The sequence below is a fragment of the Prunus avium genome, chromosome 8, assembly GCF_965620075.1.
Source record: "Prunus avium chromosome 8, drPruAviu1.hap1.1, whole genome shotgun sequence".
NCBI classification, from domain to species: domain Eukaryota; kingdom Viridiplantae; phylum Streptophyta; class Magnoliopsida; order Rosales; family Rosaceae; genus Prunus; species Prunus avium.
The window spans coordinates 37,664,337-37,688,804 of record NC_142291.1 but is presented as its reverse complement, the minus strand read 5'-3'; the positions used below and the strand labels follow the sequence as shown (position 1 = coordinate 37,688,804).

The window sequence follows — 24,468 nt, the reverse complement described above, 5'->3', positions numbered from 1 at the left end:
ATTAGATTATAATAATGGACACCATGAACCTAAATTAACGGAAGTAACCAGGAGACATGTGAAATCACATAATAAAGGGACACGTCACGAGGAGGGTGACGTGTAAGATTATTATTTTCAAAATCATATGATGAATATATATGTATATCCATCCAAAAAAATAAAACCAAGGAAAGATAATGCAAATGATTGTGAATGCTAGAGTTAGGGTTTATTTCCAAGGAGGGAATTTTGTTAGGTGAGGATGATGTTGGAGAATGAGTGACGGCTTGATCTTCCTCCAATGCTTTCTTTCTTGGCCCCCTCCTCCCTCCTTTCATATATAGTGTGTCTTTTTACTCAAATTCACTTCCATAAGTTATGGGCTCTTTATGGGATAGATATGCATTTACGCATATTTTACAATATTGTTTTTTGTTCTTTATAAGAGGATGCATGAAAAGATAATAACGTTTGAATATACCACTTTTCGTTTACCGTGTTGGTTTCTTATCGAAAAAGAAAAGGTCGCATATTAGCTGATGACATTATGTGACGTTGATGTATCAAAATTTAATCAAGATAATGGTATAGAATTAGGGGAAAATATCAATATAATCATCAAGTTATTTAAATATTTTTCTCAACCTTTGCGTATAGAGTGGATTCTACGCGGGTTCAACAATACCAATTAGGGAAAAAATTTATGAAAAGGAGTAGAATTTTCATGGCATATTCCTTAATTATGTAAACTAACAACAAAATAATTAATGTAAGAAATACACATAAACCATGGTATAATCAACTAACTAATGTGATTAAACAAAAAAGATATAAACCTTAATTGCTCGTAAATTCATAACTAAGTGGGGCCTAGCCCTAATTTTTATGCAAGGCTTAGATCCAGTCTATATCTTCTAATCACATCCTTTCTGAATCAGTGTCAAGTGTGTACTGAATTGATGCATACATGGCAGTCTCTTGTTTTCTATATGACAACTTTTCTTCTTTGTGTGTGATGCATAATTGGATATATATTATTAATCAGTCATCGACATCATTTCATTGCCCTACAAATTCAATACTTGAATATTCAAAATAATTTCATTTCAATGATTATCCTAAGAATTGCATAGTTTTCGTTGAAAATAAGTTTTTACTCTTTTAAGCATATTATTATGCAATCACTCATTGGAACGACAAACGATCTTGTGCATCTCCGTTACGTATTACATAAGAGAAATTTAAATCTATAGTGAGGGGAGAGATATGGATGGCGTTGCTGCTTCCGTAGTTGTAGCAGAAAAGTCGTTGTCCATGGCCAGATCGTGAATCCAAAGTCGTGCTGAAACTGGAAAATTGGGTACTTCGACAACTTTTACCTTTAATAAAATTGGCCAAACTTTTGTTCTTAGATTCCAGAACCACCTTTTAGAAAGATAAGTTTTCTTCCTAGCCTTCACTTTATTTATACACTTTAGAAAAATTTGCAGTCTAGGATGAGACCTGATTGTGCTACAGCTAAACTTTATCACGTACAATTTTGCTTTTGGAAGAAAATCTCTGCACTGTGTATGCATTGATTTCCATCTCAAGAAAGTGACAACTCGAACGAGTCATTTTGAAACCAACGGCTGCAGTTATTTCGGTTGTAGTTTTGTAAATTATGAAGGGTTTATTTAAATACTTGTGGGGTAATTAATTAAGAATCTCAGAAGGTTGGCTTCTCTAATTTTTAATGAAAAGGCCCTAGGGTCATGCAGATTGTCCTCATGTACATGATTGGAATTGTGGATGTTACAATCATAATTTGAGTGGTGTAATTTTCTATATACATATATGAATCAAAAGTATACTATATAAATTACGAAAAATTTCAAGATGGCTTTACCCTTTATATATCCAGAGCTTTCGTATAGAATTGCATGTTAATCTGTATATATCATTAAGTAACATGATTTAACACAAGCTTCAGCTACAAGATTAATCCTAATTAGGCAGTGTGATGATAATTAACCTGATTTAGATTCCTCTTTGTCAAAAAAGCTAGCTATATAGAATATATATTATTGTAGGTCATAAAAATAAACGGCCGAGCCCTTATGTCCATAGATAGATGCTCGTCTAATCCTCTTGATTTTGGTATAAAACTTTAGTTGTACCTTTTGCTTTCTTCCATAATAATATATTATCTCTCTTCTGTCAAAAAGAGAAAAATATATGACCATCATAGGGAATTGCATACAGTGTATTTGATTCTGTTCTGAAATAAAATGGGATTTTCAAAGGTTTATGTGATTAGAGTGTAGCATGCACAATTATAAAACTTTATGTCTTTATCATACAAACTTTAGAAAATTTGTTTTTAAAAAAATGTAACCAAATCAGAAAGATTCTGCTGATAGCTTGAAAACGCGGGAAATTGTTTTCTACAAGTATAAGCATCGTTGAACACGCATGGCTCGATGTGATTGGGAGTTAATCATATATATTCAAAGAAATTAATTGTAGATCGATAGAGCACAGTTAATTTATGACTATTGTAAATTCATAGTGTTTGTGATGCTAGGTTTAAGTTTCGAGTTTATATTCGTTTGACGAATAATGTTCTCTTATCAGATATATCAGATAATGTCTCTTAATACTAACTCACCATCCCAGGGTTTGCAACCAGAGCTAACTAGTGATGGCTTCTGTTTCTACAGAATCCATGGTCGAGTTGGTTTTGATGGCTTCTCTTCCATTCCATGAAGCTTAAAGGTCGTGAGTTTCGCAATACTAAGCAGTGTGCCAACTACGTCGGCGGGGAAGATGACAACAACAACACGAAACAAATATTTGTTGGTGCTATATATTAACTTATTATTATTATTAGCAATTAATCTTATTCTATTTATTGTGGGCTAAACTTCGGAGACACTCGGACACAGAAAATAATTGTGCTTCTTTGGATGTGACTCAGCACGCATCTTATGGCAACAGGTGGCAGCAGAGATTTCTGATTTCTAGAGAGAGAGAGAGAGAGAAAGAAAGCAGAAAGCGTGTGATCCCAAATATGCATAATTCAAATCATATTCATATATGCATGCCTGTTATTGATTAGCGCCGCCAAGGACGAGTGATCCCTCAGGCACTCAGCCCGCATATATAGACATAGAGGCAATTGGAAGAGAAAAAAGAGCCATGCACAACTATCACATGAGGCAATATATATAAAATTATTTAGGGCAATGATTGACCGATACTCCATACATACGAATACGAATGTACAATATTTGGTACATTATCGATACTTGGTGGTCGATATATCTTATTCAAATATCAATTACGATATAAATAGTATTGTGAATTAGTATCCAGTACGTACCTGTCATTCTTTTCCCAATTATTCACACATCGATCATCATCTCAATGATACACACATCACATATAACGCAAACCACACACAGCTTGTCATTTGAGTACGTGGATGCTGATTGCTCCATGCATTATTTCCTTGGAAATCCGGAATTTTTGAAGCCCGGGCGGTCCCTCTCCTTAAACTCTAGGCCATGACCTGCAAGTCATAGTGTTTGCTTGAGAGTAACTAGTGGTTGAAAGCTCTAGTTTAACTAAACCTTCTTTTAGCCTATTCTTTTCACTGTTTATAAAAAAATCAATCTTTGAAATTCATCAATATCTCAATCTTGAACTTGGCCTTACAGATTACTTATTGTTTGTTTCTCATTTTCCCCTTTTCACCTTCCAATAATAGAGAGGGAGCAAAAGCAGTTGCTGTCACCGTGATACCGATCCCTAGAGTCCGTGATCTTTAAGTTAAAGGCAGACATTAGACGTCTTACAGATCCCATAACATGTCAGCTCCAATACTATTTTGGAGCAAGCAAGTGAAAAACTTAGCACCTATATGAATTAAGATCACCGTTTTAACTTAATTTTACTTTACCTGTTGTGAGACAAAGAGATCTGGTGTCATTAGCAAATCACGATAAATTATAGAATAGTATTTGAATACGGCCATATGCTATAACTTGTACCCGTGTTATACTGAGTGGACGATTGAGTTGATATTTCAATAAATATCCACTTATATTATAAAATGTGGACAGGTTATACTAAATGGCCGTACTACCATAAATATATATATTAATTAATTTTCAATCATGTCCATGTATATTTCTCTATCAATATTCTGAGATTCTATATACGTTTGGTGGGCTACACCCTCGTCGCCATCATTAGCAAATAATTAATGATTTGTATGTGTTCAAGTTCTAGATCTGCACTGCATGCCAATCGAACTGTTCGATCGCATGATTAACCAAACAGACTCAAAGTTTTGATTGGGTTTTGGAGATGGCACGGCACGGTGGCTGGGGAGCCACATATATCATATATGCCTTCTCATGCCTTGCTAGCTATGGCTGTAGCTTTGATTAAATCCAATCAATAATTTGATCAGAATGTTTCCAAAGCCAGTTTTTGTGGTGGGCACATATATATATGTATGGATAGATAACTGAGCCAGAGTATACTTGCATCGCTATCAAATCCAATCTGGTACGTGAAAGTAACAACATGAACTTCATTGTGTCCAGTATCCGCTTTGGATTCCAAACTCATCGTTTTGTTGGAGATTGGATGGTATATTCGACTTCATGCCAACTGATGATGGTATAATAATATTTTTACTATTTCATTATTGTCGTGTTAGGGATTTCTTTAGTTTCATATATTAAACGATCAAAACGGAAACTTTCTATTTCAAGCTAGTTGTATGTAACGTACACATACTAATTTAATGTTACGAATTCACTCAAATTATTATAATGCGTCGATAGAATTTATCAGCTTAGTCTTACATGTACAATGAATATAATACAGCATCAATATACATCACAGTGAGCATACATGAAGTACCCAACCAATCTTTGGAATAAAATAAAAACAGTTGGAGTGTGATCCACATCTTCTTCTTTTCAAATGAAAAACGTGAAAAGCGAAAAAGAATGATCCAAGAGAATAAAAAGTATGCATAAGCTAACTTCTGGGTGTCTCTTTGCTAGCTAGCTAGGTACTCAATTATTGCCCAAGCCATTTTCCATGGAAAGATATATAGAGTGTCATATCTCATATCAATGATATATATGTATTTTCTTGGGTTAATATTATGTGATAATTTTTGCTGTTTCGGGCCAATCATGACATGACAGACTGATAATTTTTTCACGTGACAGTCTATGATTTGTTGAGGATATAACAAAACAGTGTTATTATCCCGTTTCGATACAAGTTCTTTTGCTAAAATAGTGACAGCGGACCAAAATCCAGATGTCACATGCATGTTGCATTTTGTTTTGCTCAGTATACACTTAAAAGTACATACGTATAAACTCCAACTGTATTTATCATCTCTATTTTTAGCATAGTCCCTTCTCATCAGTTTGCCTCTGTAATTTTTGGCAACACCAATTTTCAATTTTCAGTTTACTGGTATAATTAAGGGTTTTTTTTATTTATAAAAAAATAAAAAAATAAAAAATGGTGAGGGAAATTAGCTACATATTCAAATGGAGGCAGAAAGCACCAACGGATTGAAAAAATAATAATAAAAAATTTGAGAGGACTAGGATTAAAGTGAAATCTAGCCCTACATGTCAAGACAATGTTGAAAACGTGTTTGGCTTTCCATCATGATCAAGATTCAAGGAAATGATGAACGTAATTAACAAAAATAATCAAAGGTAATTAAGCATTCTAAAACAAAGCTTAAACAATGTTGGTTATCTGCCTAAGCGTTTAACTAAGGTAATTATTAGTAATACTTAACTTTCACGAAAGGTTTATATCTAATCTGTATATATAACCGAGTCCAAAAGTGTCTGTATATATTCTCTTCCCTTTGGTTTGGTCAAATTCGTGTTGACCAACACAACCATTAAACTTTTTTGGAGCAGTGTATATAATCACATTTGGACTTAGTTCTAAATCTACCAAAATATCTCAATCAAACTAGGTTTCCAAACCTACCTTGATACAGACTACTACAGTACATACATGCATGCACTAGAGTCTCCAAAACAATCAATTATTTCTACCCATAAATATCTCAGCCAAAACATTTAAATTTGGGTTTAGCTAATTATGTACTTAATAGTTCTTAATAAAAAAGAAAATTATTATATATAATTTAGCAGAAAGTGTCACATGCATGCTTGTCAAATATATATATATATCAGAAGATAAAGTATCGGATTAGATAATCTGATTAATAAAACAAACGTTATTAGCTTACTTGTGTTGACTAGTTTTGCAGTTTAATAAACTAATTAAAGATCCAGGGACTAATAAAAACCCTAGTCTCTCTCTCTCTCTCTTTGGATTTGGGGTTTTACTTGTGGGAAGGTTATTTGTGTCTAGATTTGTGGATCCGTGATTTGGTTGGTTGGTTGGTGTTTTGTTGTAGGGTGACGAGCTGCAATCTCACTTTGTGTTCTCTGTCTCCAAGGTGGCGACGACGGCTGTAGTGGTGGTGGCAACAACGACGATAGTGGTTCGGTTGGTTTTTGGTTGTTTGTTTGCAGTTTTCTTTTTGTAATAATTGCATCATTACTCCTTGTGAGTTGGGTGTTTGATTGTTTTCTAATCTCTATTTGTATTTTGTACTTGTGAGAATAAATTTGCCCTTGTGATTGATGGTGTTTGTGCCTAATTTATGAATACAATTATCATTTTTAATCATATAAACTATACACACGCCGCCAAGAGGAAGCTTGCAAACATGTTATTTATTACAATGAAATGAAATTCCCCCCCAATTGTGATTGAACGTGGCCCACTGAAAATCATTTCCTAACTCCAAATTGAAGACCCTGAAGTTGTTAACGGGGAAGGTTCTGAATGATTTATTAAATGAGGTCAAGGTTTTTTTATAGCTAAAATAAGTTATTCGATCCTTTAAAATGGTATATTCCCTTGGCTAGGCCTGTTTATTCAAATAATTCATTCTGCTACGTGTCATTCTATGAGTTTTCTTGTCCGCTCTAGTGGTAAAGCGCTTATCTTTTGTAACCACAGTTAAGAGTTTTGAGTCTCTCTCTCGTGTCGACATGAAGAAAAAGTAAATGATTTTTGGACCTGTGGTCCAAAGCAATTCAATTTGGACGTTAGTTTCATAACAGAAGGGAACAAATAAGATGACAAGAAGACAATGATAGAGTGGTGTCCAAGATTACCACCAAATCTCTCCAAAAGAACTTCCCCATGTCATCAGTTCTGGCAGATTAGGTCCAAATTAATGGCCCAAAATCCAAACAAAAATTGTTAAAGACCGAGTATTGACAAAGACAGAAATGCCTAGCAACAAGAAAACCAAAATTCTGCTCGTGACTGCAATTTACTTAATTAATTAAACATTGCACCCCCCCACAAATAATCTCAATTTGACAATTCTTACCCAATTTGTTGTCTCAGTGCTAAAAGCAAATACATGAACAGAAGAACCTAAACAATTTTATTCTTTTGGGAGTTTAGAGTAGTAGAGGCTAAACTTGACCCAAGCAAGCAAATTAATCCTCTCCACACAATCGTCCATGGAAAATTATGCTTACCACTTATAGTTCTTGTGTGGTTCATGAAGATTGATCCTACTTTGGAAGTTATTTTTCGTACGCGTTGGGTGCAACGGACCCCACAATTTTATTAGCATCCAACGTAGTACGTCCCGTGTATCTAAATTTTTTTGCTACAACTAGCATGGGGATTTTCAGTGGAATCCATTGGAACGGGCACGGTATAGCGAGTTAACACGTGTATTTCAAGTGTTAAGCACAATTAACGACCAAGATTAGGGAATTGACCCTATCCACACATCAAGAGTAGCAACAAATGTTAACATACGAGAAAGGATTAGTTAATTGTAGCTTGTTCATTTTATGTCAAAATCAGGACACAAACATTTGCTTTAACCAACAAAAGCACGAAAATGCTCTCCAAGTTAGCAAGAACCAACTAAAATTCTAACTTGGTTTTTCTGTTTCCATGAATAATTTATGTCTGACCACCAAACATATGTCGTTAATAAGTACAAAAGACACCTAACTGTTCCAAATTAGCAATCATTTGACAAAGCTTGTTTCCTAAAACAAATCTTCTGACCCACCCAGTCCTATCCCAAAAGAAAAATCAGGTAGAAACCAATTAGAAGAGGTTATGGCTTGGTGAAGATTTGGCTCCAAAGCTTTGATATAACAGAATTATTAGTATTATGGGATAAAACCAGGCTGAAGATGTGTAGAAAAAGGAGCACCTAATGCTAATGTAATGTAATGTATTGTAATGCATTATCCAACTGAGTTTACATGAGTCCAACGGTGAAGATGTCAAAACCAAGCTGAGCAAGTACAACGTATTAAAAATAAATAAGTGGATAATCCAATCAGAAGAATTGAATTAAGAATGAATTCATATGGATGCCAAACAGTAGATAAAAATGAATTATACAAGACCTAGCTGAGAAGATATGTTATGTTTTATCCTTTCTGCTTAGGCTTTGGGTTGGGCCAGTTTGCTGATATGATATCTTTGCTTGTCCACTTTGGACAGCCTGCAAAAGTTCTGGGCATGTATCTAGGAGAATTTATATGTAGCGTAATAAGGCAATGATGACTTCAAAGCATAAGTCAGTATACCTATTTTGACAGCCAAGATAAGAAAAGAAATGCAATCTTTCCATCAATCCATGGGGAGCTAGTACTCTTCTCGGTTTCAATCTTTTGAGACTCGAACAACTAAGCCTGTTGCTGTCTTGGCAGTTTTGAGATGACCTGAGCCTATCAGATCACGAAGATGAAATCTCATATCAAGTGGGGAAAATCGAAGAAGCTTCTTCTCTAGAGGTGCTAGCATCATTTCTTTGTATCTCCTGCGGTTTAGAAGAGAAAGAACTTCCTTTCTTCCCTGAACAAAGAGGAAACAAAATTTAGACAATTTAATTGTTCAAGACTTAAAATAAATAAATAAATATATATATATACATAAATTGCAGGATTTCAAAATCACAAAGCTAACATCCCACACTCATGTTGTGTTGAATGCCAAAAGCTATGTCTCTAATCTAGGAGCCTAAGAGTTTACAAAGTTGACCCTGTATCAAAGGTGAAAACTTCCAGTCTGATGAATGCCTATTTACATAAGGTATAGAATGAAAAAGGTGCACAAGGAATTCCATGTGAATTTGGTTTAAAAATATATAGTGACGAACTGATCATTACCTGAGAGAGGCCTTTAAGTACTGAACCGATATTTGGAATTGCAAACCAGTAAATGTTTGAGTCAATAAGTTGCCGAGTCTAGAAGTAGATGCCATAGTTAGAAAGCTGGACACCATAAAAAAAATTCAAAAGAAACCCAACAAACAGAAATAAGGGGAAACAGTCCTTATGAAGAAAAAGAGTTTGTGAAAGGAAACTTAAGGGGAAAATATATAAATCAAATACTGTTTAGTTTAAGCTATTTTACTAGTTTAACTGTAATAAAGTATGTTATTTCATTCTCTAAGAACAGATAAAAGAGAAGAATCTTCTAAACCAATTCAGTACTGGTGTTAGTTTCCAACACTGCAGACAAAACAACATAGGCACCAAATGCACCATAATGAATCATGAAATTCAAACAGCAGCAACATAATAGATTAAGGAATAACTTCACTTACAAGGAGGCCAGAATTGATTAAAAGGGAGATGTGTTCATCCTTCACCTTTCCTCCAAGAGCTAATAGTGTACACTGTGGCAAAACATTTTTCAGTCAGACTGCAATTGCATAATGTCTACAGAGTGACTTGTTCAAGCATTATTCCATTAAAACATTAAACTGCCTTAAACCCTTCATCTCCAAGTAGATATATACAGCACTTTTTGATGGGTAGAAAATGTAATAAAGAGAGTAGAAAAATAAATAAACATTCCAAGTAGACTGATATTCCAATCACTCACAAGTTCTTGATGTTCAATACTAGGTTCGAGCTTGTTATCAAGGACGTGTGATTTAAACCACTTAAAAACTTCAAGAATATCACTGTCCTTCTTTTCTTCCAATCTTTTCACAACTCGTTCCATCTACACATATGTATACAGACAGCAAAAAAGTTAATCAATGCACTGTATTACAAGGTTTTGATAAGGATCAAAATTTGATGAAACACACACCAAAAACATCGAGAAAACCATGTAAGCAAACCTGGCAAAGATAGTCATCAAAAAACATTATTGCATGATCATCTTGCCCAGTATTTAACTTGAAAATGCGCAGGACTTTCTCCCTTCTTAGACTCTGCACGGAGAACAAAAGTAGCCTAGGTCAATCACATGAGATTCCTGAAGACCAGAGTTGCCATCTAGCTTAGTTGGTAAAGCGACATTGTCCCAAGCACCGGGAATCAAATCCCACAGTGGCTCCAAAGAAACAAAGGTCTCTAATTTGGACTTGGGAATCATGTAATTTCTTGAGTATACAACATTTGCACAAATCTCAGAATAAGTTCTGTATCTTATGATCGGTAACTGAGATGATTGATTCAAATCTTAAGCAAAAGGGATTCACAACACCATTATTACTCTCATATAAAGCCGATAAAAAATGCACTCAAACAAATTTCTGTTATGTTCTTTCAAGTTTCACATACCTCTAGATCCCTATCCACTTGGGTTCTATCCTCTACACTGCTATACAACTGTGACCGCAAAATGAAAGGCTGAACTGATACCTGAAAAGAAGGCATCAATCAAATAACCATATTCAGAAAAACAAAAATAAAAGGACCACAACTAATACAATTGATTAACCACTACTTTGAGCAGTATGAAATACTTTGGAAACCAGAAAAAGATAAAGATACCACAATGCACAACTATTCAATGAGCTGAGCTGCTTGTGATTCAGCTTAGAGCAAAGTAGAAAGATAGCTAAAACAATCACACCAAAATTAAAACTTTAAAATCCTAACCTTGTCACTCTGTGGAAACTGAGCTCTCATTATGCGAAGCGCTACCAATGTGTCACTAAATGTAAGATTTTCCTCTGCATTTGCCAAAAGATATTAACTTTCTGATTACTATTTACTAACCAAATATAAAGAAGCTATTTTCATAATCTTCAATCACTGAAAACTGATCAATTAAAGTGCAAACATAGTAAATTTCTTTTCTTTAAAAAAAAAAAAAAAAAAAACTCTTTATAGTGGAAATAGTGAGAATATACCTAGCGATAAAATCTGATCGAAATCGCTGGCTTCGGCTTCGGCTTCGGTATCTATCTCTCGCGCGCGCTTTTTACCTTTCAAAGATTCTGAAATATTCTTGGCCATGGTTAATGGGTGGGACATGAAATTCGATTTGGGATTTTAGGGAAAATAATAAAAACCCTAAAATGAATTGTCTGATTCTGGGTGGGGGTTGCGTAAAGTTTGAAGCTTTGCAGATGTCGGTTGAAGGAGCTCGTGAAGTTTGGTTTTTGACCGTTTTCACCGCGCGACAAATAACTGTTTAATTGCAGAAACACGACATCCCGTTTGAATGGGAAAGGCTTTATTGAAAATGATTTTATAAAAGATGATCCATAATTGAACCAAAAATGCACATAAAGTGGTTTATATTCGTTTTTGGTCCTCTAGGGCCACTACATGCCATTTGCATTTATAGCCAGAAAAAGTCATGAACTTCAACTGAGAGATGTCAAAAAACTCAAAACTAAACAGTTGAGATCGACAGAAGAAAACACTAGAAGATTATGTAAGAAAATATAAATAAAAAAAATCCCAATTCAATGTCATGCATTGACAAAAAACATCAAACTACTCAATTGGCAAGTGGTGGTATTAAGATAAAGTGAAGAAGTGCCCAAAACCTAATTTCAAAATCTTGTCATATATGATATGATTATGAAATAAGAAGGGTTTGGTGAAGGCTTGCCCACTGAATTTTTGTTGGTATATTAATTTAAAATTATCTTTACCTACTTGAATTCTTTTTGGTAAATTGCCAACCCACTTCATGGTAATGGAATATTAACCTCGCTATTCATATTGTGGGCTCTTCTTGCCATCTTCATTCTTGGCCAGAGCTGCCACTTGCAACTTGCCATCAATGATTTATTCCCAAAAAAAAGTTAAGAAGGCAAAGCCTTTCATTTTCATGCGTCAAAATTTCCCATGTGACGTGTGGAAAGCGCGTATGCAATTCCACTCTCACTCTTCACCTCCAAACGACAACCTGTATCTGTCGTGTTCTACACACCGTCACCGTGTCACCCGCGTTCTCTCTACTCTGACTCTCTCTCTCTCTCTCTCTCTCTGTTAGTGTCTTTAGATCTCACTCTTTTTTTATATAACTCGAATAGATCTCACTACCGGTCAAATTCTCAATCCCATATTGTTATTAATATTCTTTATATCCGTATTTATGCTGCTCACTCATAAGCAGTAAGGACCCATCTCTCATTCTCAGATTCTCTCTCTCTCTCTCTCTCTCTCTCTCTCTCTGTGAGCCCAATCTTTGAAGCAGGTACGTCCTTTGTACAATCCTCATTGAACATTGAGCCCCATGTACGTTTCAGATCCATTAACAGTGTGCAATCTCACTTACTTACTCTGTTTCTGCAATGCCCATATTGAAAATTTTGAGTCTTTGTTTTGTCCAATTTTATTTATCTTCAACTTTCGTTCTGTTTGTGTTTCTTGAATAGAGATCTGATTTTGGTGTGCCCAAAACTCCATCTTTCCTTATATGTGTAAGAATTCTCATGTCGGCATAAGATTCAAATCGACCATTTTCAGCTGTGTGAGTTAATATTGCCGACCCTTTTTGTGATTTCACGAGCTGGGTCTTATCAATCTCTGTCAAATCTTGTTTGTTGAAGTTAAAGGTGTCACATTTATAGCTGGCAACTGTCAACTGTCGGTGTGCTTAGCCTATGATAATGTTTACATTTTTATTTTCCCGCTTTTACCCTCCTTCTCCACTCTTATGCTTTGTTTGGTGCCATTGGTTTATATACCATTTATATTTCAGACATTTATTCTATGTATGCAAATCAGGTTCCGGTACTTTTTCCAGATTTGTTCCTCTTTGAATGAACTGGGTCAGATTTGAATTCATTTCTAGTGGGCTGTGATTGAGTTTTAGTTGTTATTGTACTTGTTTCACTTGGTTTTTGGCTGGTGCCGGATTGTGAGTATCAACCACTACCTTTTAATTGTTATTTTCTGGTTTTCTTTTTTATTAATGAAATAAAGAATATCTTAGATCACCAGTTAATACCTTTTTCCCTTTCCTATAATATGATAGATTCTTTGTTGCAAATCTTGCGGTTTAACTAAATTGAGTTACAGGGTTGTCTTCCTTCCTATTAGGAAAATAAAGTAGAGCCAAATAGAACTTCTGTGGGGTTTACTTGAAGTGATGAATCGAATGGTCTTAATCTTATTTGTTAATGTTTAGAGGTTTGAATTATTGCTGCATCGTGGATCATTTTCTTTCTGTTCCGGCATTGCATCTGTAATCTAAGGGGTACCTAGTTCATTAAGTTGGAACTAACAAGTTGAAACTTTCATTTTGTGATTGAAGCTGCATCTAAAGTGAGACATCGGCTGATCATCCCTTTGCAGTGAAACTGGACCTGGCATCTTGTAGCTTGATATTGAACTCTGCATGTTGAAGTCAAAGTAGAGGGGTAATTGTCTTATTGGTTACAACAATGTCTCGGGGAAGAGCTGATGGGAGCCCAAAGAAACGTTTGGTCACCTCAGTTCTAGTGTTGGTGGCCATTTGTGGTCTCCTGTATTTGTATTCTAAAAGAAATGGTTCCTCTGCGCTGGAGTATGGCAGTAAAATAAGAAAATTTGGCTCTACTTACTTGGGCGTGGATGAAGATGTTGAGGAGTCACCTTCCAGACTTGGTGAAGATGAAGAGGATGGTATTATATTGAAGAGCATACCGGTCAGTTGTCCTCGCTGACTTTTCCTCTGTCATTTCACTTTATACTAACGAATAATTTGGCTGAGTTCTCTTATATAAGTATGTACATATTAAACTAATCCAAGTCTTTATCTGACTGTTTTTGATGTTGCAGGTTTGTGATGATAGACATTCAGAACTCATTCCTTGCTTAGACAGAAACCTTATTTACGAAACAAGATTGAAGTTGGATCTGTCTGTGATGGAGCATTACGAGAGACACTGCCCACTGCCTGAAAGGCGATATAATTGTTTGATTCCACCTCCACCTGGATATAAGGTGAGGTCCTGCCTAAGTCTTTATATCGAATGGAATTTTGAGTGAGGAAACTTTGTACTATAACTTCGACTTGAATTATAGTCTGAATTTTTTCATCTGTTTTTATGGAAATAGATCCCAATCAAGTGGCCTAAAAGCAGGGACGAGGTGTGGAAAGCAAATATACCTCACACGCATCTTGCAACTGAGAAGTCTGACCAAAAGTGGATGGTTGTCAAAGGTGAAAAGATTGGATTTCCTGGAGGAGGTACTCACTTCCATTACGGAGCTGACAAGTACATCGCATCAATGGCTAATGTAAGTCAGTGGCCCTTCATACTGGGGGAAAAAGTAACTAGTTATTAGAGATTGTGTAGGTTTGTAATTTTTTCTTTCATGATAAAAAAATGATTACTTTTGGTTTGGATTGGCAGATGCTCAACTTTCCTAAGAACATTTTAAATAATGGAGGAAAGGTCAGGACAGTCCTTGATGTTGGCTGTGGTGTTGCTAGTTTCGGAGGATACCTGCTTTCTTCTGATATTATTGCAATGTCCTTGGCACCTAATGATGTTCATCAAAATCAAATCCAGTTTGCATTAGAGAGAGGGATTCCCGCATACCTTGGTGTTTTAGGGACCAAGAGACTCCCTTATCCTAGTAGATCTTTTGAACTGGCACATTGTTCTCGCTGTAGGATTGATTGGCTTCAAAGGGATGGGATACTTCTCCTTGAGTTGGATAGGGTACTGAGACCAGGAGGTTATTTTGCCTACTCGTCTCCTGAAGCCTATGCACAGGATGAAGAGGACCTGAGAATATGGAAAGCGATGAGTGAGCTTGTGGAACGGATGTGTTGGAAAATAGCTGCTAAAAGGAACCAAACTGTTATTTGGGTCAAGCCATTGACTAATGACTGTTACATGGAAAGAGCGCCTGGTACTCAACCACCCCTCTGCAGATCAGATGATGATCCAGATGCTGTCTGGAATGTGAAAATGGAGCCTTGTATCACACCATACTCTGACCGTGAGTACTATTTCCTCCATTTTCTAAATTATTGCCATAATCTCTATGCTTTGTTAGTGGTTTTGGGGAATCTCAAAGCAACAAGCCAGAACTTTCTTCAAGTCAATCACATGTTAGTTAATTGAATTTGAGAATTATTAATTTAGAAAACGGACTCACCTGGAACTGTAGATTGATAATATTTGCAGTATCTGTGATTTAATATCGATTTTTTTTTTCTTTCTTTTTTTTTCAGTATAAAGTTGCACCTTGTAAACTGAACTAAAATAGCCCCCTTTTTTTTTTTTTCATGTTTTTTCTTTCAAAAATTGTATCATTTTAACCAGTCTTCAACTTGAAAGCACCATAACCCAACTCCCCTCAACCCAACACTCATCTCTCATAAGATTTCGAACTGTTATAATGTCAAATAAAAGTGTTTTACTAAAGAAATTATCATGTTTCATGCACCAAGAGCTTTTCTGTGTATGGCTATTTTGGCAAGAGAAAGACACTACTGGCTTTTACTTTAATATGCGTCCTCTTGTTGTGTTGCATTATCATCTGTGGTAATAACTTCAGTTAATTAGTTGAAATAAATTTTGCTGGTGTTTTCATTTCAGAAAACCATAGAGCAAAAGGAAGTGGTTTGGCTCCTTGGCCTGCTCGATTGACTTCACCGTCTCCCCGTCTTGGTGATTTTGGCTTTTCTAATGATATATTTGAAAAGGACATGGTAATCTTCACAATTTTTGTTTTTTGTTTTCTGTGCATAACTCATGTCTGCTCTGCCTGGGTAATATCCAAGTTTGCAAAAATACAGACATACAAATACTTGGTATATGACAGGATTGATGTGATGCAGGAAGTTTGGCAGCAAAGAGTTGACAGTTACTGGAATCTTTTGAGCCCGAAGATCAATTCTGACACACTGAGGAATGTGATGGACATGAAGGCAAACTTGGGTTCATTTGCAGCTGCTTTGAAGAACAAAGATGTTTGGGTTATGAATGTGGTGCCAGAAGACGGACCCAACACACTTAAAATAATATACGACAGAGGGCTGATAGGCACAGTACACAGTTGGTACGTTTAACAATTTTGATAAGTTAATGAAAAGTTTGATCAGAAACATATTTGATTTTTAAACCGTTGGTGGTCGTTGGTGTTTCGAAGGCATTGCAGAAATTCCCACCTATATAGTTATGCTGCCATTGCTGCCACATACAGTTTTCTTCTTTACCTTAAAAAGTTTTTAGAGATGTTCTCAGGCTTACGTATGGACATGATATCAACTTTCTTCGACATTGTAGCTTTGCATCAAAACATTGATATATCTTCATTGGTTGCAAACTTGTGGCAGGTGTGAAGCTTTCTCAACCTACCCACGAACCTATGATCTGCTTCATGCATGGACTCTCTTCTCTGATATTGAAAGGAAAGGATGCAGTGGCGTAGATTTGTTGATTGAGATGGATCGCATCCTCCGGCCCAAAGGTTTCGTCATTGTCCGTGACAAGCGGAAGGTGGTGGAGTTCATAAACAAATATATGAAGGCATTACACTGGGAAGCAGTGGCCACTGCTGATGCAGAGGGAGGCTCTGAGCAAGATGATGACGTAGTGTTTATTGTCCAGAAAAAGATTTGGCGTACAAGCGAGAGCTTTAGGAATGTAGAATAGCCTGAGCACGATATGATCCCGGCATTTCACTGGCCTTTCGGTGGTGCTGGTTTTATTTATAATTTTGTTGCATTTGCTCATGTTCGATCTGTTTTTATTTTTTTACAATTTTCTTTGTTCCTCTAATTGGCACACAGAAAGGTCACCGATATGTTTTTCATTCTATTTTATAATTCATTGGGAAATTGTAAGATACACTTTCTGCCATTAATTGGAGAAAAGTAGAGGCCAATAATAATGCTATCAACAGGTTTTGGTGAATCGTTGGATCAACATGTTGATTAACTTGAACGTAATTAGAGAACTAAACCAAATCTTTTCATCAAGCCGGATCTCAAGTCTGGCAGAACATGTAATACCCGTTAAGATTTAGCCAATTTATCCCTATTTTATAGGCAGATTATAAAAGGAGACTGCAAAAGAAAAATAATCATTAAGAGAGATGTAAATTGATGCAGTTCCTTGCAAGCCATGAACCTTTGATATGTCAAAGTTATATCAAGGATGGGAAATATTAAGCCCGTGGGTACAACTTCATTTTGCAATAAATATACGATTTTATGTTATGGGTAATAAAAATTCTAAAGTAAGAGGTACAGGTATAACATAACAAGGAGTCCTACAAAATTGTTCTAAAAAGTGCCACCCTCTGTTTCTCTCTCCAAAGGAAAATCTCCTCATCTTTCTGATATCTCTTTTCAGGTCCAACATCCTTTCAATTTCTCTAAACGGGAGATTTCTTCAAGTTTTTTCGTTCTTTCAAGCAGATTTCAACTTGGCTGATGTAGAGGCCTGATGGGAAAGAATCCTGTGTCCCACAAACAGCAAGAAAACTCCCAACAGTCCAAGCCATTTCAGTGTCGTAAATAGATCCAGCTGTACATGGGAACAAACTAGTAAGCAGACCAGCCGTTTGAAAAGCTTAATCAATGTGCAAGGAAAAAAAACCTATTTACTTTAAAATGCATTGAAAAGCCAAAATCTTCTTCAGCAAGTGTATAACATAATTACTTCGCAATCTCACTATTGTAAATACTAAATATGCTAATGTAATTTCCCTTTCTAGAACAGGTGACCCTGTAATGCTTAAAAATGGGATTGTCCAGATCATTGGGAATGTGATGTAGATTCCCTTCCGAAAAGTTACAGTTAAGACAAATCAATGGCATACCTTCAACCAGAAAAGCACATAGAGCAAAAGAACTGCTGCAATGCCGACATGGAATAGGATACCAAAAGTGGCTGGTATTGCTGAAGTAGGGAAGTTCTTCAGATTCACCCCTAAGCGTAATAGCTGTTTAATACATAAAAAAAGGTTAACAAAGATTTCCCACTACCAAAGTACAAAATAGGCAAACATTTTAAAATGTTGACATCCCCCCATGTCTCTTTTGGACTTTTTGTACACTAGAGAATGTCTGTTTATAAACAGCACAATCTAGTTAAACTCTTTAGATTTTCCAAGGGAGATATCAGAGCATAAAATGTTAAAAATTTCTAGGCCAAATGACAATCTAATATGGATTCGCTAAATACTCACCCCAACCAAAAATCCAATCAGTGGCAAAAACAAAAGACCCAAGAAAATAAGAGAGAGCTCTTGAGAAGGACGCTTTTCTGGAACCCTAAAGATATGGCTTATCTCTGCTTTGGGGCCATATTTTGAGTAAGGATCAATGGCCGGTGTAGGAGGGCGGGATGCCTTTTCAGGTGCTTCTGGTAGATCCAAATCAATGTGGCCAATAGCCCGGAAGAAAGAATTTTCCTGGAAGAGAAGACAAAAATTCCTCAGATAATCAGAGGGTAGAAATTATAAACATTTTGAAAAATTTGAGCTAAAGTAATGCTTACCATTACAGCATCGCCAACAGTTAATTGAATGTCATAACTACCTGAAAGATAGTAAAACTTCTCAACTAGTCCGAGAAAATCCTGAAAAACAAAATACCAAAAATTAGCAAAACAAAGGAATTAAAATGGGTAATCCATCCAAGATGGTGAAAACTGAGTATTCATTTTATTCAAGTGTTCAGACATTAATCATTGGCTTATGAGGAGTATCAGCTAAATAGATGAACTAAAATTCTAGGTTTCCAAGGGAGCACTTACCAGTATTATCTCAAACTTTTTGCCGGAGTTCCCCACCACAAAGATATGCTCAACCTTGGTCTCATGTCTCAACTTCAAAAATACCTGCAGCCCAACAAACTTCTAAATGAACTGAACAGAGAGAAGATAACTTAAGAAGCAGGCATGGAGAACTACAAACCTGATGTGGCTTAAATGCATTTCCAAAAGGAGTGGTCAATTGAAAGGATAGGCGCAGCTTTTGGAGGTGGTTTGCAGATAGTGCGAGCGAATTTTCTCCAGCTAAATCTAGCCTGGTAAATGAATGATGTAGAAGTAACAAAAGATTTATATGCTTTAGAACGTGTTAGAATGGAATAGGCACAATTGCGGACATGTAACAATTATGAAACACGAGTTTGTGATTATAAGCATCCAACTTCCAACGGAAGAACATAAACTAAAGCTGGAAACATGAACCATAAAAAATTTCAAGCACGTACTTTTTCTGGGTTTCTATGCTCCCGACATCACTATCTAGTACAACAATCTCTGCATTTTCAATTTTGATAACTCCTGTGACAAATATCTGCACTTGAGTAGAGCCTCCAGTTGCATAAACTTTTTCATCTTCAGAATCATGCAGAACAACCTACAAAAAGCTTTGTTAACTCATTACAAATTGAGAGCCAAATGGAAGCTAGTCCAAATGTAAAATTAACCAAACAAATCAAGAGTACCTCAAAGACAAATATGTAATTTCCAACATCAACACTTTTTGGCACATCCAAGAAATGGGATTCACTTTCTTTGTCAAACTTGAGTTCCTACATCACACACATTATAAGGCATTGAACCAGAGGCCATCCATGCAATCAATTTGTCAGAAGAGGATAAATAAAACTAATATTTTCAGAGGAAGGATATCTGTGACTATTGAACTGCAGATAAACTAGATACAACAAGAAAAAGAAGTTATTACCTGGCTTTCAATTGTGGAAGCAACTTTCGAACCAGAACTCAATGCTCGCACCAACTTAACTGTCAGAGGAGGTGCACTTGAACCAAGCACGGTATTCACTTTAACCTGATCAAAATTTCAAAAGTACAAACCAACACTTAAATTAACCAAAGTACACGATTTGGTATAAACAACATTACTTGTTAACTCTATATTCTCCTCAATAAAATAATTAATCCACAGCAGGCTGATGCAATACTGAATATGAGCAGATCAAAATGTTAGAAAATAATGCAATCATAACTGAGGAGCTTGGCGTTTTAAAAAGAAGACAAAGATAGTCAGCTTGAGGAAAAGAAAACAGTGCAGATTTCACAAGACTATTAATATATATAGACATAGCTATGCATAAAGTTAGAAAATAATACAACTTTTGCTCAATTCAAATATCTACCTCACAACAAGAAGGAAAAGAAAGGAGGAATAATTGATGATTCAACAATCATCTACAAATAAGAAATACTGTGTTGATTAATTGAGAAACCTGGAGCTGGTCTTTTCTGGTCAATGAAAGCACTGTAGCTGGAAGTGATAAAATCAGTGGGATAGCAACCCTGCACCAGAAAAGTAACAACCAAAATTTAGTAGACAATAAATTAAAAGTAGAATTTAAAAGGCTGCAATACACAGTAACAAAATGCAATATAATTGGAGATGTAATTCAAGCAAAGAAGAAGAAATAGAACTTACTCATTGCTTTCCAAAGAAGCTAATGAGTCCACTTGGTTGAAGAAGTCTTTAGCATTGCCGGGAATGCCAATTCCAAGGAAGAATTTTGCCAGGCCCAAAATTTTGTCCCCTGGAACCTGCAAACTCAAATCTAAAGCATTAGTAAGCATTCCAACCAGCCCCCCACTCCCAAAAGAAAATGCATTTGTAACAGAAGAGCAGGAAAGAATGCAACATTGAGTATGCTTCCAGTCACCTTTATGTTCCCAGATGTCACAGCTGCAAATGCTGTCAGTCCTCGAACAACTGACGCAGTAGTTGAAAGAGGACTCTGATGCTCACGAAGATCAACAACTTTTTCATCAAAGTAAATGGCACCATCATCTAGAGAATGTAGTTATATATTTTATTAAAATAACAGCTAACCAGAAAATGAAATGACAAAACCAAACTGAAGGCAGGGCCGGAAGAATATTAATCAACATGTTTTAAACTTAGGCAAGGTTGTGTTGTGCATTCAAACTTCAACAACAAATGGCATTTCACAGAAATGCACAAACACACATACACATCAAAATGCATGCAGGCTAACAAACCCATCCTTATCATGCAAAACTTGCTTGGGTATACTACAAAAACATAAAGTTCCATGATCCCATCCTGACAAGAGATGCTATTAAAGCCACTTGACCCAAATTATGACCCATCATCACCAACGTTTTTGCACCACAGCCCTGGTAAAATGTGTTGATTTAAAACTTCAAAGAAGGTCATGAACCATGGATTGCAATATATTATGCAAATTTAGAGTACATATGTGGGTCTGAAAACTATTTACAACTTATAAAGCAAGAGATGAAAAATATTTAAAAAAAAGAAAGAAGCATATAAGAAGACATCTAATGTTGGGAAAAAAACCACATACCATATTTCTCAACACTGTCAAAAAGCTTCAAAATATCACTTTTCAATGTACTGATCTGCCCAAAGACAACAGTATTGAATATTAACAAAATGAAGTTAAAATAACAATATTACAAAAACAGGGAGAAGAATTACAGTATACTAATAAGATCCATAGAGCCTTACTACGCAGATATGTAAAAAGTAAAATAAAAGCTAAATAGAACGGAAAAATAGGTCCACAGATATTGGTAATGATTTGGTCAGTGTGTGAAGTATCCCAATTAGGACCAAAATTTCATAATTCAGCGTGCGAATCGGTATGGAAATTTCTTCAAGTATATGAATGGCCCAAAAAAGTTCAATTTTAGATTTAAAAACATATGAAGCTTATGTTTGGTGCTTATTTAAGCAAGCTAACGAATGTACCTTGGAATGATCAATTTCGGAAGATGCTAATGAGACAACCCCCGAAAGTGCTTCAAGTGCTAATCCTGCAAGAGGGATGCCAAGCTCAAGTAGTGAATATAAGCCACATACCTACTAATAATCAATACCATGTTTAGCAAAGATTTAAATTTGATGGTAAAACAAATATTAGTCATCGTAACCAGGGGCTACTAATCCTCTCTAGTTGAATAAAGATCTCAGATTCAACTAATGGTAGGGAAGGAATTTAGGTGTGTAGTGGGAAACACCGCTTCTGTTATCAAATAATTACCACTTAATAAGAAAAAATCAGCCATTAGAAAAGAAACAGCATAGCTTTCAAATGATTCATAGAAACTCATTACCAGCAGCATAGGTACTAGACTCGGGATTATCAGAACTAAAACGCCACCTTCCATCACTCTGGCTCAGAGACTGCAATAATATTTCACCATTACTCAGACATTCAACAAAGCAATTTTTCTTGCGAGAGACATCCAAAAGGATGAAGAAGAAAAAAATTGCAAAGCAAAAGAAAATAATTGAGAGGTCGGAGTCAGAACACCGCATCAACATTACAAGAAAAAATAAGTGCCACCAGATGCTAAGCCTTATCTGACATAGCAAGTTCTGCCAGGACCTGGAGATAGTCAAAACTGAACCTTTTTCAACTAAGAAATACCATTAGTGGCTGCTGGAACCAACCTTGATAGAATGGAAAATTCCACCAGCATCAGCAAGAAGTACATCGACTTCAGAACTTTGATCCTAAAGCAAGAAAAAAAATATTAGGAAAGAATTAATAATTCAAAGATATAAAGCCCTCTAAGAAACACAAAAATGAGACCATTGCACAACAGTTGTAACAATTAAAATAGTGACATTTTTAAAAATATCATATTTGCCCTGCACAGGGTTGAATGTTTTTTTCTTAATCGCCACTGCTATATGTTGAATCTTCAGCTAAACTTAAGATTTCAAACCAAAAGGAAAATATAAACCTGAGTTGGACAGTGCAGCCAAGAGGTAGTTGTTCAATAATTTACCTTAATAAGTACCAAGCTTCCGATTGAGTGGTAGAAGTCAAGCAATGAACTTGCAGTATTGGCAATAGCGTTAAGTCTTGCAGCAATGCCCTAGACATGGAGAATAGAATTAAGCACTAACTGCAGTATTTTGCCACATGCTTCATAAGCAATGGCTTTCAAGCTGAGAACAAAGAAAGAGCGCTAGAGACTCAACCATACCTCAAATATCTTATCGTTCACCTTGCATTTCAAAATGCTGTTAACCTTTAAGGCATAAAACAAATCCTTTGGGGCAGAAGACGATGACCCAAGTTTGTCCACAACCGACTGACAAGTAGCAGTGCGTATATCAGACTTTTTATCAATCCCAAGAATCTCAAACGATCTTAGGGCTTCATATGCCTCTTCTAAACTGTCAAAAATTTACGAAATCAAATAGTTAGATTTCTTTCAGATTAAATTATTGGACTTGCTTGCAAGGTCAAAACAAATGGAATTAAATATAGTTACAATCCAAATTAATCTAATCGTGCAAATGAAATCGAATTCAACCAAAATCAAAACTTAATGACGCATTTCGACTAAAATGTAGGAAAATAACCGAAACATGAACTTCAAATCTCAGAATTGTAAGGGGTGACGACACATAAAAAATGAAACAAATCCGTTTTAATTCAATTGGATCATACAAATGATCATATCCACATCGTTTCATATTCACAGGAACCAAACAGAGAAATCATTTCTTCAAGGGTTTAATTCACCTCCCGAAGGATCCATCGGTGGCTGTGAAGAGCTCAGAGGCCGCGGATCGGTGAGAGTCAGAGATCGGCTGGAAGACGGAAGCAGCTTCGCAGATCGCAATCGCCAAAATCAGCACCAGAAATCCCCCGAGGTTTCTGGTAGCCATACCTGAAACAGCAGCAAAGTCAACAGCTTCAGATACATATAATGAGGCCTACATTTATGCATGTAGGCAAGTACGCGATCTGGAAGACGATAGGGTTTCAGATCGAGAGGAAGAACGTACTGAAAGCGTTGGAAAGTTGGTCAGTGTGGTGAGTCTCTGGGCGCGACGACTGCTGCGTAGTGAGTGACTGAGAGAGGAGTGGGAAGCTGGAGGCCGTTTTAGTGGGTTTGGTTGGAGGCCGATTGTGTTTTGGGCTTTGTTGACTTTTGACTTCACTCCATCAGGAAATGGAGGCCCATGCATATATTTAATTTCTTTTTTAATTTCTTTTTTACTCTCTTGCATATAAATTAACAATCCGATCTTCTGATTGGTTGGGGCATGTCATTGTATTTTGAGCAACTACTTTTTGTCTTCTTTAGCATTCTGGGACAAAAGAGTCCTCTAATTTAACATCCAACTAATCTAGTTTTGTTTAATTTGTTATGCGAAGTTATTCTCA

At 36.0% G+C, this 24,468-nt stretch overlaps 3 protein-coding genes across 6 annotated transcripts; 1 reads left to right on the top strand and 2 right to left on the bottom strand.

Annotated features, from left to right (window-relative positions):
• Window positions 1-8,270: 8,270 nt before the first annotated feature.
• Window positions 8,271-11,658, bottom strand: LOC110757428 (Serine/Threonine-kinase). 2 transcript variants are annotated; one of them, XM_021959020.2, is made up of 8 exons: window positions 11,237-11,655; window positions 10,983-11,056; window positions 10,662-10,742; window positions 10,217-10,309; window positions 9,973-10,095; window positions 9,692-9,763; window positions 9,252-9,329; window positions 8,271-8,937 (listed from the first exon to the last, which is right to left on the bottom strand). In XM_021959020.2, exons 1-8 carry the CDS (start codon window positions 11,358-11,360, stop codon window positions 8,746-8,748), a joined length of 837 nt encoding a protein of 278 aa, XP_021814712.2. In that variant the 5' UTR covers window positions 11,361-11,655; the 3' UTR covers window positions 8,271-8,745. The 2 variants fall into 2 exon arrangements, with proteins under 2 accessions (XP_021814712.2, XP_088102134.1); XM_088246008.1 differs by lacking the exon at window positions 9,252-9,329 and having other exon boundaries at window positions 11,237-11,658.
• Window positions 11,659-12,336: 678 nt separating this feature from the next.
• Window positions 12,337-17,200, top strand: LOC110757536 (putative methyltransferase PMT3). 2 transcript variants are annotated; one of them, XM_021959177.2, is made up of 8 exons: window positions 12,337-12,537; window positions 13,600-13,972; window positions 14,106-14,270; window positions 14,385-14,567; window positions 14,684-15,278; window positions 15,881-15,993; window positions 16,123-16,343; window positions 16,621-17,200. In XM_021959177.2, exons 2-8 carry the CDS (start codon window positions 13,730-13,732, stop codon window positions 16,937-16,939), a joined length of 1,839 nt encoding a protein of 612 aa, XP_021814869.1. In that variant the 5' UTR covers window positions 12,337-12,537; window positions 13,600-13,729; the 3' UTR covers window positions 16,940-17,200. The 2 variants fall into 2 exon arrangements, with proteins under 2 accessions (XP_021814869.1, XP_021814868.1); XM_021959176.2 differs by lacking the exon at window positions 12,337-12,537 and adding an exon at window positions 12,894-13,203.
• A 276-nt stretch (window positions 17,201-17,476) lies between these two features.
• HAP6 (ribophorin II (RPN2) family protein) lies at window positions 17,477-24,243 on the bottom strand. 2 transcript variants are annotated; one of them, XM_021959084.2, is made up of 20 exons: window positions 24,087-24,243; window positions 23,821-23,968; window positions 23,276-23,468; window positions 23,075-23,164; window positions 22,734-22,796; window positions 22,394-22,463; window positions 22,029-22,093; window positions 21,622-21,676; window positions 20,953-21,080; window positions 20,718-20,833; window positions 20,512-20,581; window positions 19,989-20,093; window positions 19,747-19,833; window positions 19,510-19,658; window positions 19,209-19,320; window positions 19,049-19,132; window positions 18,791-18,871; window positions 18,480-18,704; window positions 18,111-18,233; window positions 17,477-17,815 (listed from the first exon to the last, which is right to left on the bottom strand). In XM_021959084.2, exons 2-20 carry the CDS (start codon window positions 23,964-23,966, stop codon window positions 17,699-17,701), a joined length of 2,079 nt encoding a protein of 692 aa, XP_021814776.1. In that variant the 5' UTR covers window positions 23,967-23,968; window positions 24,087-24,243; the 3' UTR covers window positions 17,477-17,698. The 2 variants fall into 2 exon arrangements, with proteins under 2 accessions (XP_021814776.1, XP_021814777.1); XM_021959085.2 differs by having other exon boundaries at window positions 23,821-23,992; window positions 24,087-24,235.
• Between the last annotated feature and the right edge of the window lie 225 nt (window positions 24,244-24,468).